General features: G+C 37.4%; 1 protein-coding gene and 1 long non-coding RNA gene across 3 annotated transcripts in view; one reads left to right on the forward strand and one right to left on the reverse strand.

The window, feature by feature from the left end:
- Positions 1 to 6,980, reverse strand: part of LOC139357883 (uncharacterized) — a 32,377-nt gene extending 25,397 nt beyond the window's left edge. For both annotated transcript variants that reach the window (XR_011611830.1, XR_011611829.1), the window contains exons 1-2: positions 6,866 to 6,980; positions 4,439 to 4,642 (exon numbers count right to left, since the gene is read on the reverse strand). This is a non-coding gene — a long non-coding RNA (uncharacterized lncRNA). The remainder of the gene's footprint in view (positions 1 to 4,438; positions 4,643 to 6,865) is intronic.
- Positions 1 to 18,502, forward strand: part of LOC105465166 (Meis homeobox 1) — a 138,904-nt gene that overhangs the window by 74,159 nt on the left and 46,243 nt on the right. The window contains exon 8 of the mRNA XM_011713440.3: positions 3,197 to 3,342. Within this exon, the coding sequence (XP_011711742.2) occupies positions 3,197 to 3,342 (146 nt within the window). The remainder of the gene's footprint in view (positions 1 to 3,196; positions 3,343 to 18,502) is intronic.

Consider the following 18,502-nt stretch of genomic DNA (forward strand, 5'->3'; position numbering starts at 1 on the left):
TGAAGTCACTGCTGACATTTTACAAATGTGGTTCAGAGCTGCTGCCTGCTGCCGTGTGGTCGGCCGGCGGTTCTCCAAGTTTGTTTAGTGATCTCAAAAATAAAAAAGGAAAGAAATTCTCGAGAGACCACAATGAGGTGACTATATCAAATTGCGAAGTGAATGGAAATGCTAAAGGTACAATTGACCATTTAGACTTTCCTCTGAGGTTGAGACATTTCCAGATCAATTTTCAATTTTAGAAAGTGGAAGAGGTTAAACAATTTATTAAAATCTATGAAAGTGTTTGCTTTTAGAATAGTCTGTTTTATTATGCTCTTCTCCTTCCCCATCTTCTCCATTTCCCTAACTTGTGTCGGAAAGGAGCAGGGTTTATTGTTTTAGGCTTTTCTGAACATGCACCAGTATTTACACTGGATTGAAAGCATTTGCTTCCAATGAAAATCTTGTCTTAGATTACAACCCAGCAGTGTAATTTCCCTCCCAGATGGGAGTAAAGTAGCTGTATTTGCCTAAAAACAGTAGGAAGAACAAACTGTGCATTAAGCCAAGGCTGTTTTTGGCTTGAGCTAATGATGTAATAGAAACCTTTTATTCAGGAGAGGTCACTGCCAGGGACTGAAGGGGGTGATCTGGCTCCTGCTTGAAAGGTTTCTCCATTGTATCTACATAAGTCTTCACTTAAAAAATTCTGTTCCTAATGCTTCTGCTTTCATACAGCAGAAATAAACAGGAAAGGTTCTGGTGAGTGTTACACATGGAATGCAGAAAGCCTTCCTCTCCTAATGGAGTATATAATTCAGGTGCCCTCAAGGCACGCTTTCAGGAATTCTTTTGCCTGAGGTAATGGGAAGCTAAGGTTGCTTTAAGGCCTTGATTATCTATTGATGCACAAAGCTGGAAAAAAGTCATCTCTGCTGGATTATAGTAGATATTTCCATAAATTATCAATGAATTCTCTTCTAGGCAGGCACTAGGCATTGCTTGCTAAATTAATCTGAAGGGGTTTGAGGTGGATAAAAAGGCTATTTTTTTTAAAGGTGGAAAATAATCATGGGGAGGTGGTGAAAACAGTATTGTTAGGTTATAAGCTTTTCATTTTTAATCAATGATCAAGTCGTATGTGTCCTTTCCTTGGTTACCTTTTGCATATTGAAAGTGGATTAGCCCATTGAAAATTTAAATGCTGTTGAGTTGTTTTCTTTTCTCATGTTTCTTTAATGAATTGTTGTTTTATATGGTAAATTGCTTCTCTGAATAAAAAGCCTGTTTAAATACTGGACTTTCAAAGAATTTATTAGGCAAATCCAAGGGGACCTCTCATAAAATACTTGGTTATGCAAATAAAGAGTTTGGTTGGGTGGAAGGAGTGCTGATGTACAGATGCCGGGGTCTGGCACAGCACAGACCCCAGTAGTTCCATGCCAGGGTACATGACCTTGACCCAGTCAGGGAACATAGCATTTTCTTCACTGATACAGTGATGGCTTTGGAGTGGTAGGTTTTCATGATCTTTTCCACGTGAACACAAGCTATGATTCTGTGAAACTTTTAACAAAACAGATGGGTTTTAAATATAATAAAATTATGGATTTTTAATGAATAAAAGTTTAGAATCAGAAAAGTTTTGCAGAAGTTTTGCATTTATAGCATATTCTGTAATAATAGTAGAAATGTTGGAATTAGTCTGTTCCTCACCCAACAAGCTTTCTAAACTTCATCTCAGTACCAGTTAAGGCAATTGAAAAAAAAAAAAATTGAGGGACACTTTTCTTTTTTTTCACAGGAGAGAGATGGGTCTGCTGAGGGAGCTGTTAAGAACAGTTGATTAGTTGCAACATACCTACTATAGATTCGACAGAAATAACTGAAATTGAACTAGAGAATTATTTTTTTATGTAGGACCTAATAACAGAAATGAGAAATACAGAAATTCATGAAGCCATGGAAATGAACCTGAGGCTATGTGCAGGAAACTTGTCTGACCAAAGTATCAGGTTCTTTGGGTCATGTAGATGTCTCTCCAATGACTTATTTAACCAGTGAATGTGTTCTTGGGTATGTTTTTTTTTACCTCATTTCTAAGCCTGGCCGCTATAGCTCTTCCTTTTGGGCCCAGATCAACCTGTCGGTTTCTAAGAGAACGGTTGACTGAGCTAAGCTACTTTTTAGTGTAATGGGTCTTGTCCTTTGTTGTTTTCCTTTTTGACTTTGAAGTTAAGGCAAAAAAATACCTACTTTCCATTTGTACCTTGTAACTTTTTTTGAACAGTTATACAGGTTAAATTTTTATTTTTTTCTTGTTAAACATGGTATTATAAAAGAGAAATATTACTTTTAAAAATTTCATTATGTCACAGAGCCAAAATGTTTTCTAGAAGAAAGAGTGTAAATGTTATAATAAAAATCAATAGAAAAATAGGATCCAATATAGAGGAATATGTTAGCAGGTGATTTTTCAGTGTGAAAAATTTAAACCTAGCACGAATTTTAGAAACTGCCTGAATTATTAGTGTAATACAATTCCAATTTACTGTTAATTTAGCATTACCTTATTTTATTTACACAGTAATTGTTTTTTAATTAAGAAACTATGTCAGGGGTTTTTCCCTTACTAAACTTGATGCTTTCTCTCTATTACAAGAAAAATTATATTTTATTTGAAGCATTCCTACGTCAAACTGCTTATATAATGGATTACCTACATTTCCCCATCCTAGTTTAACTAGTTTAAGATAGATCACTTGTGGAAATAGTTGATATCTTAAATGAATCTTCTCACAAGTCAATGTCAGTGACTGTGGGATTTGAATGCCCAGGCAGCCATAGCACCACTGCTAATGACTGCCACCATGTTTAACTCCCCAGTAGGAGTTACACTTAACCTGTCTCAGCTATACATATTGGAATAATTACCATAGCAACAAAGTCACAGGGGGATTGGATATTTCCCTCCGTTCCCTTTGACTTTTGGCAATGTTCTTTGAAAGACGTTCTTTAGACCTGACTACTCTTGAGCCTAGGCCTTGTTCTTTCTCTTTGTTTTGGAAAACAAAACACAACAAAAAAACAGTACCAAAGAAACTATTACTCATTTAAATTTGCTCTTTTGGTTTTGTTTATATCCAAAGGCATTCTATTTGAATAAAGCATGTCAAGGTAGCATCAGTCAAAATTTGATTCACTATGTTTGCAGGTGATGGCTTGGACAACAGTGTAGCTTCCCCCAGCACAGGTGACGATGATGACCCTGATAAGGACAAAAAGCGTCACAAAAAGCGTGGCATCTTTCCCAAAGTAGCCACAAATATCATGAGGGCGTGGCTGTTCCAGCATCTAACAGTAAGTGGATTCTAAATGACATATGTAAACTAAATATGGACAATGAACCAGTTTTTATAGAAAACAATGAGAAAAAAGTGATCCCTCTGGACTTGAAATATTTAATAAATAACTGTGTTCCCACAGTTTTTGCAAAAATGTTAGCACTTATTTCTTAGATACGTACCCCAAATGAGAAATTTTATTTAAAATTAACGATTGCGATTTTGTTAACTTTCGTAAGTTAAAAGCTTTAGGTGTTCATGTGCACTTGTGATTTTAAGAATGTATATTCATGATGTTGCTTTTCTAAATGTGACCCTTAAGTGCTCAGAACCATCTCCTACCAAGAAGAAAGTAAGACAAACCCTAAAGAGAGACTCAATGTCTTCTGATGCTTTAGTGGACCTTTATAACAAATGGTCCACAAAAATTCAAATCATGTTGCAATGGCAAGATGATCACATAATTTGCTTTTAAATGGTTTGAATGCACTGGCTTCCATTACAAAACATTCATGTAAGTCAGAGCTCCACAGTGAAAGTTGTCCCTGTATTTAGAACTGTAAAGGAAAACAGCAATATAGAGTCAGCTCTTCCTGTGTAGTCCCTTGTGACTTTTCAAGCAGAGTAACAGTTTATATTGTCTGTGCAAGTATTGCTGTTTTCACTGCAGGAATTCTCCTGGAGATGTGAGAAACTGGAGATTTGGGGCTTTATGCCACTGGGGGATTTGTTTTGTTTGGTTATTGTTCTGAATGAATTTCATGTTCAAAATATTTACAAGAATAATATTTTGGTGGATATTTTTGCAAGTGCATACTGATTTAAAGAAGAAGACACAATGAAGATTTGTGGATAAAATAATATTTTAAAAGTCAACAAAATTGTTGGCCAGGGCAATTTCAATATTAGAGACAAAGAATGAATTTAGACAGGTTGTAGCAAAGTTACATAGATGGATAAATGTTAAAAACTCTTGAGGGTTGTTTTTTAATATCAGGAGAAAATATTTTATGATACTATTTTTGTCTTAGCTTGCTTTTCCTAAAGCCATTTTTTCCTTAAATATTAAAGTTAATCCTGCATTGTCATAAACACGTGCAGAGCCTGTTTACCTTCAAACCCAGGCCCACTTTCAAAGCCATGTTCCTCAGTGAGTTTTACGGGTACAGAGAGACAAACTCAGGGGATGTCTGAAGGTCGTGTTGGTTCTGCTCCTCTGGATAGAGGCTGTGCCTCTAATAATACTCAAGGGTATGAATTAATCCGGATTTTCCAGCATCCGTGAATAAGATAAAAACTGAGAGCAGCAGGAATAGCTAAAAAAAAAAAAAAAATTAAATTAAATTTAAAAAAAGTTTCCTCCCTTCTCTTCCTCCCATCATAATTCCAAACAGTAACTGGATTACACTACAGTTTTTGAGTAAACTTTAGGGCTTGGCTATGCTGGAAATTAGTTGAAGATTTAGTTTGTTCAAGCTGTTTTGATTTTAACATCATATTAGGTTTACCTAAAATCTGATTCAGGCACCATTACTTATCTGACACCTGTTGCATGTGTGTAGGTATTTCAAGATCTGACTCCTGCAAGTTCCCCATTGAGGATTATCAATCACTAATGAACTGGGGGAAAGAGGACTCAGGTCTTGAGGGCATATCTTGAAAAATGAATGAATGACATTTAGATAAGAAGTGGCAGTTGGTCAAAGGTGCAGTACAATGATGCTGATGCAATGATGCTGATATTTTATCTCCAGAGCTAACCAGCTAACTTGCTCTGTGGAATGAGTTGGTATGGTGGGCAAAATCAGGTTGACCCTGAAGTCACAACCAAACAATTTCTATTTCCTAGACTAACAGAAACAGTGAATAGATTTCTTCAGCCCCCATCTCATTCTGCAAAGGAGTTTTGGTTTTACTTGAAGCTGAGGTGCCCCTGAAGAAAATATAATCAAATATTGGTTCAGACAGAATCAGGAGAGAGAGGAGCAAGTTATTTTATGCAGCCACTAGTTTTCCTGTTTTTTCTAGGTTGTACCCTTGTGAAGACCCTTGTAGAGAGCTACATTATCTTCTTGAAACAAACAAACAGACAAACAAAAAACCAAAATAAACTTTCTAACAGCCCTCATGATTTTACATGCATTGCATTGCTTATATGGACTATGTGTTTGTTACTGGGGCAATTGTAATCGAAATTATTCATGAACTGTCTGCTTTCTTGAGGCCTGAATAATAGTCTTCAGTTTTGAGGTCTTTGCTGGCCTGTGCCACTGCCCTGGAAGGGAAAGCCCATTCATCCATGTTTCCCCAGCTTTCTGTGAATGTTTACAGGTGTTACCTTGTGGTTTCCATTGGGTATTTCTCCCCTATTACCCACTCCAGTGCCATCTGCTCATACAGAAATATTGATTAATGACAACCCTCATTAAACAGCTAATTATTCTTATAACATCATCTGAAGAGCAAAGTTAGGAGGTATGTTTAAATTTTTCATCTTTCCTTCCCCCAGTGAAAAAGATTCCTTCCCTCTTCTCTAATTGCAAGAGCAAATAGACCTCCAGTTACAAGGAACACCCGTTACCCTTGTTTTGTAATCCTTCTTGAAGGAATGCATAGACTGCTTAGTAATATTTATAGTAAGGAGCTAATTTTAATAAATTCTATTTTTAAAACCTATAGAATCTAAAGAGAGTTTTGTTGTTGTTTGTCTAAATGTAAGTAACCACTGACATCTCAGTACTAATTCTTTACTGACTTTATTTCAAGTTCTGAGAGGTATTTAGGGATGCACAATTCATTAGGAAGACTGTACAAATTTTATGGTCACATCATTGCTATATGATTAATGCAACTTATCTAGGAAATCCTTTCTGAAATCTTGCTAGATATAAAAAAGCCACTGAAATTCTGGCTAATTAAAACAATAGTAATACCAATTTATTAGTAAATTGTAAACTGATCTTTTTTTAAATGTCCAAAGACATATTTGAAAACCTCCCACACTTTTTAAAACTAAATTGCTATTTCTTTTTAAAATAAATGGATCAATTCTTTCACTGGGTTTATTCAGCAAAAAATATCTGCCCTTGAAAGGGCTTTAAAGCATTTCTGTGTTAGAACAGAACAAAAACCAAGTTTCTGGATTTGTAACCCAGCTACATGAGAAGAAAAATGTGGCAGTCTGTAGTTATCCACAGGTAGATTTAATCAGTAGCACATTTTACTATTCCAAAGAGAGAACTAAAGCCTCATTCTTGGGCTCACAGTCTCTAGCAAGCTAAACTGGACATACTTATATATAATGAAAACAATAAAAGAAAAGGAAACGAGTTTTAAACTTTGGTGATTATGGGGTAAGAGGAAATTTCAGTGAAGTAAATTCCCAGCTTAGACTTAGTTGAGCGTTTTGCCAGTTGATAAGTAGAGAGGGTCTCTTAAAAGAAACTATTCCCTGGAATTGAAAAGAATGACTGACAGGATTTAAATAATAAGAGAGAATTAGAAAGAAAATAAAGGCATTTATTAATAGAAATACTTACATTTGCCTGAAGATAAATTATTGCAAACAATTAAAACGTGCTTAATATTTGCGTATGAGTCACTGTGTATTCACAATCAGTTCAGGGGCATATGTCATATCAAGATTTCTTTTTCCTTCTTGAAGGCATTATTCCAGCTGTAAACATAGTCTGTGACATCATAGTGCTTAAGCTGGATGTGTTTTGCATATTATCAGTTCTTTTGCTACATAGTGTTGGCTTAGCGAAAATGAAGAAAAAGAATACATGCCACGTTTAAGATAAAAATCAAGGGTCTCTTTTCTTTTTTGTTTTCCAACCCTATTATATTACAGTCTAAAGTATAATCTAAATAGAAAAGCAGTTAATGTGGTTCTCATTTAAAATATGCAGTGACTGTATTTTCCTGCATGGAGCTCCTGTGCTTCCAGGAATACTGAAAGTTAGGGAGAAGGGAGGTAGTTAGAAAGCATACTTACAGATTCAGGTGAAGCAAGCATTCACGGGTCAATATCCGGCATTGACCAGTCAGGGTGGTGATCCTGACGGTGAACTGATTTTCATCCACACTCTCTCCTACTCCCCATCCATTCACCATCCTGAGGATTCCATCTGGTTAAGCCTTACTATAGAGACAAACTTTGCTTCTAAGTTAGACACACTTATGTGCCAAGTGTTTTTGTTTCATTTTCTTTCTTTCTTTCTTTCTTTCTTTCTTTCTCTTTCTTTCTTTCTTTCTTTCTTTCTTTCTTTCTTTCTTTCTTTCTTTCTTTCTTTCTTTCTTTCTTTCTTTCTCTTTCTTTCTTTCTTTCTTTCTTTCTTTCTTTCTTTCTTTCTTTCTTTCTTTCTTTCTTTCTCTTTCTTTCTTTCTCTCCATCCTTCCTTCCCTCCTTCCTTCCTTCTCCTTCCTTCCTTCCTTCCTTCCTTCCTTCCTTCCTTCTTTCTTTTCTTTTCTTTTCTTTTCTTTTCTTTTTTTTCTTTTCTTTTCTTTCTTTCTTCTTTGTGTATGTGTGCACTTCTAGCCTGGAAAATTTGTGTGTGTGTGTGCGTGTGTGTGTGTGGCCAAATTTATGTCTTGATTTCTGATTTATAAGACTTTCCTCTCATTGTGGATAAAGCCAATGCGAGAGGTTGTAGAATCTTCCAGGTTGAGAATAGCGTTTCCATAGTAACACTATTAGATGAAAAGTGCCCTGCGGGTCCGCCACTCTAAGGATGGAGTAAATGGAATTGAATTGGGAATTGAATGCTCTAGAAGAGACAGATGTTGTTTCATTGGTTTCGCTTTTAGTAACAAGATCTGTTGGAGTCATCTTAGTGTCATATCTCTCCTTGCCATTTTGGAAGAATTATTCTCTAAACACTATGAATTATTACAATGAAAAAGTACATCTAATTGGTATCTGGATAATCCATTCTGTTGATCAAAGTTAGGAAAAGATAGCAGTACTTATAGGTAGGCACATGGGCAGGTAGTGGATGGAATTTTCTGCTCTCCTCCCATTTCTATTTCTCTTTCTATTGCCCACCTCTGTACCCTGCCAGTTTGAACAGTGAATATTCATTCTAAGCCTTACCAGCCAGCATCCTTCAACAACCTATCCTGAAAGGATAGGTTCAACTCCTAGGGGGAGTTCTGAGAAGGTGGTGGGGCAGGACAACTATATTCTCACATTCTCGCCCTAACTGTTCATCAGGGTAATACAAAGTATTTGAGAAAGGCAGTTTCTTCTTCAAACTAATCCTAATCTACCTTAATTGTCATGTGCCTGAGCCAAGGGAGGTGGTTTGTGGAGATAGCAGGTAACTTTGATTTCTTCTTCATTACGTGTTATCTGCAGACAGATCATTAAATTAAGAGCCTTAAAAACTAGTTATGAAGGTGTGAGAAGATTTGTTTTTCCTTGCAGATGTCCATGTACCCTATCAAAAATTAGCTCTCTTACATACAAAAGAATATTTTCATAGTTTCTACTTTTCCCTTACATGTAACTGCCATTCACCTTCACCTCTGACCAAAGCTAGGCTTTGCTGAAACTAACCCAGGCTTGGATGATAAAATCCTTTATCTGAATTTTAAAAGATCTCTGCTACTTTGAAGATAGCGTATTTCAACTTTGACTAGATAAGGACTCTAACTATTTTTCACTCAAGTGGGGGTCATCGGTCTGGGGAGGCAAATGGAGTCGATTATTTAATTACTTGAGGGGAATATTGGAATGCCCTAATTCTTCTGTGAGATACATCATATAAACTCTGTTTTAATAATGAAGCGGGTGGTTTCCAGATTCTGGGGCAACTGCCTTTTTCTTTTTCTTAGATGGTTATTGAAATCCTAATGGGATGGGTGATGAATTTTCTTAGGTCAGGTAAACTGAAAAGGCTACAGCTGGAATTCTTCACCCAGAAGAATCGGAGTTAATACTAATGATCATTGTGAATTAGAAGATCAAAGGAGAAGCATCAGCCTGTTCTCCAAGTTGTTGCCCCAGAGGCCATTAGTGACCTGGCAAAGCTTTCTCCCAGCCTTCTCTGTACCTCCTTCCCCTTGCCTGGGCCTTTCTTCCCCACTCGTAGTTATGCACCTCTGACCTGGGGTAATTACAGTCAGTTGATGAGGAGGCATGGGGGAAAACAATCAAAAGCAAAATCAAAAGTCCAACTTTAAAATTGCCTATTTATCCAGGTATATAGCCCTTCTGAGCACACGACCTCTGTCTGAGAGTCTATGTTACTTTCAGAGTATGAGTGTGATTTTTGTGTGCAGTGAAATAAGTGGTTTATTCATTTCACCAATGGTTGTTTCACTGTAAGAGACTTTTGTAGAGTCTGGCTGGCAATTTGTCAGATCATTCTAAAATTTTTCTTTTGTTTCCAAGGTTAATATACAGATACACGAGAGTTTAGTTTTCTGATATATTCTTAATTGGGCTGATTAAATAAAAGATTATGTGTAAAACAAAAGTGCCCATGGACTTTTTACAATTTGTTAAGTTGTTACTGATGCACATAACTGTTTGAACACTAGCCAGCCATTTATACTTGGAAGCGTGTATCAATATCATGTCTTCTTTTTATTTTAATTAGTGATGATATATTTTTTAAAGATAAAATATCAACTTTGCTCACTGAACATGCAACTCAATTTATCTTTCAGATTAAAATTGGAGTACCACACGTATACATGTGAGTGTGTGTATATTTTTTTAACTAACTCAATCCAACCCCTAGGAATTTTATACAAGTTTGGTTCTTTCTTTCTCCATGTTTAAGATTCCTAGTGAAGATACCTTGCCTTAAAATATGAAGGTTTGACAGCAGGAAAATCAGATGGATTTATTTGATAAAAGATTCCAGTGTTTTGGATTGTTTTGTTTTCGTTGGTTGGTGGTTTTGCCAGTAGAAGTAAATCTACATGTCATGGAATTTAGGATCCTAGGACCTAACTGGGAACATCCACATCATATCTGTTTCTCATGCTAACGTGTGAGTATGACTGTCTGCTCATGTATGTCTCTACCTCTGCCATCTATGAATTTTAGTAGGGAAAACTAATCCATTTTACATCTTTTAATCCCCTAAGTAGCCATGTCCAAGGTTCTAATTTTTCTTCTTCTACTGATGTAGGTCCATGTCAGAGGGCAACCAAGTAGTGGAGACCACGTTGCAATGGTCTGTTGCTCAGCTCACAAAACACTCTGGGCCGTGACCCAGGCTTACCTTTGATAGACTGAAAGTCATGTGGTAGCAAAAAAATATTTGATTGATGCTCCAAGGCAGTAATGATAGGGATTGTGTAGATCCACATCAAAATGATTGCTCCTGATGTGTGAGTGCTTTCACTTCAGTATGCTTGCTCATCCTTGTGCAGAGTCTGGAGTGTGGGCAACTTGTCCTCTGTGGACTTGATAGTCACTTCACTGCGTCAAGAGCCAGAGAGTGCACTCAAGAACTCAGATAAGGCATCTTTTTCTTGATGGGCCAATGGAGCGCCTCCAGGAGCAAGGTGTAGCTGAAAGGGTTATGCTAGGCATCCTTCTAACATTTCAAAGACTTTTTAGTCCTTGTTTTTCCTTGCCATTGCAAAATGCCTTCACTCAGCAAATTATAGCCCAGTGAGCACAGGTCCCAAGATGAAACGTATTCCTCTATCTAAAGAAAAGGTAGACCTTAAATAACTTGACGTGATGAAGGCCAACATCCTAAATTAGTTGGTATTTAAATGAGATAGAAATGACTTCATTTTATGTTTTTAGAAATATTCTGAAATAGGTCTTGGTAACTGCTTGAATTTAAATGTCCTGTTGGCATGATATCTTAAAAAATGGGGTGATATATATTAATTTAACCTTGTAGCTGTCTTTGCATTTCATTTCTTGATCATCTATGGTCAGTTTTTATCTGTTTCTACAATTACTTTGTTGCTAGCATCCTTGCAGTACCCAGGTGCTCTCATTTGCCACATGGCACAGATTATCCTGAGAATTTGGTACCCTGGGAAGTTTTTGGGATGTCCAGAGACCAGCAGGTATAGTTTTTTTGTTTTGTTTTGTTTTTAACATGAACACTCATCCTGTGAAAGATCAAGGTCATTTCTGTTGCAGTTTATAGAAGTTTAGAAAAAATTCTTATCTATTATTTAAAGAAAAGCCAGTTTCCCAACTTCAAGGGGGAAGAACGTCACAAAATGAATTCATTGAAAAAATAAAATAAAATATTCTCCTGTCTGCATAATGTGACTTTTATTATATTTTTAAAAATTCAGCTATTGATTGCTTGGCTATTTTGACATTGGATTATTTCCATCCTTTTAACAGCTGAAGGAAAAAAATTTATCATAATGCTAAATAAAAATGTAATACGTATGTATGTGGTGCGTTATTGTTTAATATTTTCCTATACACTGGATTCATAAGACAATCCTGTGAAGTGGGCAGGATGACAAAAATGAAGTTTAGAGAAGTTAATTATTTTTCTCAAGATCAAAAGCGAGGAACTGGCTGAGCTTGAACCAGGATCTCCTGACTTGAATTTCCATGTGCTTTCCACCACGCTGCCTCTCAAACACACAGCAAATCAAATCGCATTGTGGGAGTTCAAAGATATAATCTCATTCCACAAGCTAGCAAATTAGTATTTTTAAAGAATAAAAATATGAGCCAGAGGGCTTGGCATAAAACTTCATAATGCAATCTGCTGGTTATTAGTAACTAAGGGTCAAGGACGGTCCTTCCCTATCTGGAATCTTTTTCTACAGATATTGGCCCATAAAAAAGGCAAAGAAAGCTACAGCTGTTGATATTTTGTGACAATCTTGGTAATTTTTGCGTTTTTGGAATTTCAGATTTTAAACGTTGTTTACCTGCTCCTCCTTCCTTACAGAAATACGTAATTCTCTATCCATGTCTATTACTAACAATGTCTGTGATAGTGCTTTGGGAGGTGAAGAATCTTTCCTCATGCAAATCCTAACTAAACCTTCTAACACAGAATTTAGCTCCTTGAAGATTTTTTTCTTGCCTGTCACGTGGCCAGGATGCCAAAGAGCTATGTCTTTAATTTGCTTTATGGAGATAGAGGAAACTGCTTATGCAGCCCGATTACTCTTGAAACTACAATCCAACTGTCGTTTCTCAGCAAAGAAAGCTGCTAAAGCCAGGAGAATTAAGCCGCCGCTCTGGGGTATGACACCGAGGTCTGATCATTTTAAAGCTAGTAATAACCAGAACCCTAAAATTCTTATGAATAAAATGTAATTTTAGTAATGTTTCCATAAACAGTGGTAATGGTGGCATTTTAGTAGGCAGTGACATTAGTCACATCGAAATTGTACCACATTGGCTTTTAAATTACTCCACCTGTCTGTATGAATAGAATTTTCAGTGTAAAAGCAGAGAGACAGCTGCTGCTAATGTCTCCTTCTCCCTGTGCAGATAATGCTGGCAAATCTACATGCAGAAAGGACTGGCTTGTGATGTAAAACGGTACCTGACCCTGCTGGCTCCTGAGTTGCAAAGCAATACCTTTAATTACCAGTGGCTGTGTTTAGTTGTTGATATAAAAATGTCAGCTTCCAGGAGTGTAACCTCAGGTTCACTCCCTCTGGTAATGTCACCCATTGTACAATATTTTTCTTCCACCCACATCCGTAATGCGATGGGTGAGCATTTATCTTGATGTGTTTCAGAAACATGCAAGGCATTAATACTTAAAAGGAAAACGCCTAATACTGTACGAACTTGATGGATGATCTTTCCGTTGGAGAACTTTTAAAGATTAGTGGAATTTGGTTCCTTCTTTCTAGCCAGAATAGAAATATGGCATGCTATTTATACCTTCAAAGGGCTTAGCATCGTTCATCTAATACAAATACAGGTTCTTATGTGAGGATCATGGCAGGCACGTCATAGAGCAGAAAGGGTAAAGAATGGAGGGGCTTGAGAATATCAAATCTGTTACTACGTGCCCATATTTCGTATTGATAGATGAGGAAGTTTACATTTTAGAGAAGCCCCTTTGCTCTTAGCCTTTTGGTTATGGTTCTATTGTGGCAGCTCCATTGAGACAACAGTGGGCCAGGCGAGGGGATCCTCCTGTTGGAGATGCCTGTTGCCAACGATGTATTTGATGAAATGGTAAATAGGAGATATACGTGTCTGGCTCATTGGCAGGCATTCTTTTTGACTTCTTTCACACAACTGGTGTTTTCGTGTTTAATTGAACAAGGAATGAGTAGTAAATGAAAGCTGCTGCCTGAAATCCCACTGTGAGCATGTTTTGCACTTGGCTCCCCAGTGACAAGGCAATTTGTGAAATTATGTGACGGAGTAATTAGATGAAGCCAGGGCTTCTGACTGTTGCCATGCATATGTGGCGAGGGTTTGTTGGGAAGAGGGAGGGGGAGAAAAAAATAGATTATTACTCTGGCAAGTCGGCTCAAAGCTTCTTCATTTATTTGTAAACAGAATATTTAGTGACCGCATAGGAAGTAGCTGTAATCACCAGCTCATAAAGAAACCACAGCAGAGCTTTTGGATTTTTGCAGAGTGCTCATGTAAAATTTAAGCTGGGAGGCAGAATCCCTGTTAATGTAATTAGGATCTAATTTACCACCCTTTGCACACAGATGTAATAATGTCTAGATATTTATTCTATCTTTAAGCACGTTACATATACCTCGGTGCAGCAGTTACTGAACAGAAACAGGTGTGAGCACTTTCCTAATTCGTTTTTACACTGTAAACACATAGCAATTTAAGGGAAATATTTACCAAAAACGAGGGGAAAGAATGTCTGCAAATGAGGCAGTAATGGACAGTTGCCCTTTATGTACTGATGGATTTCTCAATGGTTAAGTAAATTAAAGCAAATGCTAGAAAAATCAATAGGCCAGCATAGTCTTGGTTTTGCCTCATAGACTTCAGGACAGAATGACAGATGTGGTGTCTATGACCCATTTAAGTATTAATGCTTGAAAAACTGCTTCTGCATGCAAGGTTGTAGGCTTAGAAACATTCTCCTATATTAAATTACAGACAGTAATATTTTTAAGTATATGTGGAATTTATATGTTTCAGTTAGGTTGTTCTTACGTGTTCCATTTGTATTGGAAGATTAGTTGCTTAGTTGTTGCAATAGCACCATAAATCAGTTTTGAATGTTCCCACAAGGAAACATCTTCATAACGCTGTAGTTGGAAGGTGAAGATGATGTATTTTGAGCTGACGTGTATGTTGAAGTGAATATGCTCAATAGCACTCTATGTGGAAACCAAATTAAATTTAATTAAGGAGTAGATGCTCAGAGCCTTTGGAAAAAATCTGTAAAGTAGCATTCAAATGTGGCATTATAATTCAGTTAATCTCCAGGGCTACAAATGCTGTATTTTACATTTGAACTAACATGGGTAACATGTCACGTAGGTCGACTGTCGTAGCATGTGGAATGGTAGAGTTATTCTGATGTCCTAAGTGGTAGGTGTTAGCCTCTGAGAATGAGAAGGCAGACCTTATTGGTAGCCCCTCAGAATGTTAGTTTTTCCACCCATTGTTCCCATTTCTAAAAATTCATCACCAATTTCAAAATAAATAATTTAAATACAGTCAAAATGTTGATTTGTTGACTACCAGAGATGGGAAGGCAAGGAGAAAAGCAAGGCCGAATGTACTTGCGTGTCAGAGACCAAAATGTGCTCTTATGATCGAAATAAAATGAAGGGTTAGAGTTATTATCCTGGTCATTGGAGGAGAAGGTGCCTTTTATTGGAGAGAAAAAGAGTTTTGCTGGCTTGAAGTGTCCTGTTTACCTTCTTGTGCTGCCTGAACTTAGACAATAATTGCTCAACTACTTTCCTTGATCGTGACAAAGCAGGCATGATCCAGCCTGACTCTGGGGTTTGAAAATCAGGATGTAAAGGTGATATTGTGACTGGGAGCAGTGGCTGTCGCCTGTAGTCGCAGAACTTTGGGAGGCTGAGGAAGGGAGATTGCTTGAGCCCAGGAGTTCAAAACCAGCCTGGAAAACATGGTGAAACCCCATCTCTACAAAAAGTTAAAAAATTAGCCAGGCGTGGTAGCTAATGTCTGTAGTCCCAGCTACTTGGGAGGAGGTGGGAGGATCACTTGAGCCCGGGCGTTTGAGGCTTCAGTGAGCCAAGATTGCACCACTGTACTCCAGCCTGGGCGACAGAGCGGGACCCTGTCTCAAAATGAATAAATAAATAAAATTTTAAAAATTAAAAAAATAAAGGTGATATTGTGATAAGTCATATCATTGGAAACATTGCTAGGTTGGTATAATGAAAGGAAGTACAGTGATTATTTAGGTTCTAAATAGAAGCCTTTAAAATTTTTTTTTTATTTTCACACAAATATTTTACACAAATATTTCATGCAAATATTTACAACATTTCTCTGAATTTGTATCATGTGATTTAACAATGAATACATTTGGAACTTTAACTGAGGTATAACGAGTAACTTTAAAAAATGAAAGCCTATCACCTGAAAACTAGAAAATGAAAATTACTACAGAATTGAAAATTCTTTTGCTTCTTTAAAAACAGTGCTCCTTGGCTGAGCACAGTGGTTCATGCGTGTAATCCCAGCAGTTTGGGAGACCAGGGCAGGCAGATTGCTTGGGCCCAGGAATTCAAGACCAGCCTGGGCAACATAGTGAAACCCTGTCTCTGCAAAAATACAAAACTTAGCCTGGTGTGGTGGGGCATGCTTGTAGTCCCAGCTACTCAAGAGGCTGAAGGAGGAAAATCGCTTGAGCCCCGGAGGTGGTGGTTGCAGTGAGCCAAGGTCACTCCACTCTACTCCATCCTGGGCAGCAGAACAAGACCTTGTCTCAAAAACAAACAAACAAAAAAACAACAAACAAACAAACAAAAACAGTGCTCCTTAAGCTACGGCATGCATTTAAATATTTAAATTATCTGGATCTTTTTTAAAAATGTAGATTCTGATTCAGAGGGCTGGGGCCTGAGATTCTGCATTTCCAGCAAGCTCCTAGTGCTGCTGGTGCTGCTGGTCCACAGACTGCACCTTGCATAGGAAGGATCTAAGGTACACAAGCAAGATGACAGATTTTAAATGGAAAGATGATTGTTTTTCTCTATCTTTGATTTTTATACTTTGATTTTGCCCCCCTGATTTTGAAGCTTACCCCGTTGTTTTTATCATATTAGTTCGACAAAATGTTTTATTTTTTCTCTGCCAACTTTCAATGCTTTTTCAGCATATAAGAAGTTCCTTTTGAATATCAAAGCACTTTCATTGGATCCCTCAAGTACTCTGAAAGCTTCTGATAGACCCAGGACTCTGCAGAAAGACAGACTATTTCTTCTGGGCTCGTTGACAGTACACTTATGTGTTCAGGGTGGGTGGAGAAGTAGCTCTGAAGGTCCCGTGATACAGAAAGTTGTGGTTCACCTCCACCACAAGGAAACATCTTTATAGCTTCAGTGCTCTGGTGACAATATGCAACAATGGAAGTTATCATAGAGTGAGGGCAGTATGTGTGGCGTGCTAGCTCCCAGACACCTGCAGAGGCTCTGCAGATCAGGTAGCCTTTGTCAGTAAGAAAGTAACAGAATCACTCACTGCAAAAACAACATATATGTTTGAGGGAGAACTGTGTTTGTGCCTCACACTTCTTGCCAACTTTATGTCTACTCCAGGAGATCCTTTTGTATTCCCACTGCCTTGTGTACTTTATTTGCCATGGGCACTGTCACTCTCAAATTTCACAGCATCCTGGAAGGAAGGTGAACTTGCTTTCAAAAGCGAGTATCTGAAAAGTCTATTTCCTCCAGTGTGGCTAAGATCTAAGGAATTATTATAAGTAGTGCATACCTATTAATCATTGCTTAGCAGGTAAATTTTCTCACTCATTAGGGTTCACATGCTAGATGTAGTTTCTTGAAATTAGGTCATTTATTTTGGTCTAAGTCATTGAGGATCAAAGGTCATAAGGAATCCAAAAGCCATTAGTCAAGGTTCTTTTCTGGACCCCTTAGATGTCATTGTGCGAGTCACCCATGGCAGGCCGGGCCTGGCCTGCTGTCAGGGAGCTGGCAGGGTGCCTACTTTATTTCCAGTTTGCATAGATAAAAAGCAGCGCAGCGACTCTTGGAATCACTATAAAAATAAGCTTACATAAAATCTCCATTTGAAATACAGTATGTGTGTGCCCCTGCATGCTTTCTCTTCTGGAAGCCATGGGAGCTGGAAATCAAAATTAAGAAGCGAAGAGAGACAGACCTCTGATGGCACTGTAGACTACTCTTTGTTTGAGTGTAGGCATTTATAATTTATGGTAAGTTTAGTGAAGACCAAATTTTCACAAAGAATTAAAATGACAAACCAAGCATTTTAATTTGCTAAATAAAATAAAGGCATTGCGTAACCATTGTCAAACATATATATACATATTTATACATGCATATAGCTACCCCCTCTTAATAAGATTGAAGTACATTTGTCAGTATCAGAAGTGATGGGCAAGAGATATAGTCAAGTCAATTCATTTACTTCTCCCATTGAGCCCTGTGAGTCTCTGGCCCACACCTTGAAGTGAAAACATCATCAATTACCAAAATGACAGGTGCCCAGGACTTACTTCCTGAAAGATGTTCATATTGGACTAGATACCACGAGCCCTCAGCAATATTCATCACTTTGTTCAAAAGAGACTGAAAAAAATGTGAGGAAACTTTTTTCCCTTTGCAAGGGAAAAAAAGGCCAAATATACATGCATGAAATAGCATACGTTTGAATTTCTAAAAGTCAGACCGCAAGCAAGTATCCTATTTTATTTTAAAAGATTATTAATTGTCATTTAATAGTCAACTTGCATGTGATCTTACAGTTAATAACTGTATCCCCATTTCACAGATGAAGGAACTGGGACAGAAAAGGTTAAAGATCTAACAGCCATCTTAGTGTACAATGAAGTTGGGACTGGAAACAAAACTCAGGGCCATAAATTTCAACTTCCTGGAGCTTACCACTTCCATACCCTGACATTTAAAATTATGACTTGTTATTGTTCTTGAAATTGTCCTGCATACAGTTGACTAGAACTAATGAGAATGGAGGCAGAAGTCCACATAACCTCATCAGAGTCATGCCTTTGACACAGTTATTCCAGAGC

This window comes from Macaca nemestrina, chromosome 13 (assembly GCF_043159975.1).
Source record: "Macaca nemestrina isolate mMacNem1 chromosome 13, mMacNem.hap1, whole genome shotgun sequence".
In the NCBI taxonomy this organism is placed as follows: domain Eukaryota; kingdom Metazoa; phylum Chordata; class Mammalia; order Primates; family Cercopithecidae; genus Macaca; species Macaca nemestrina.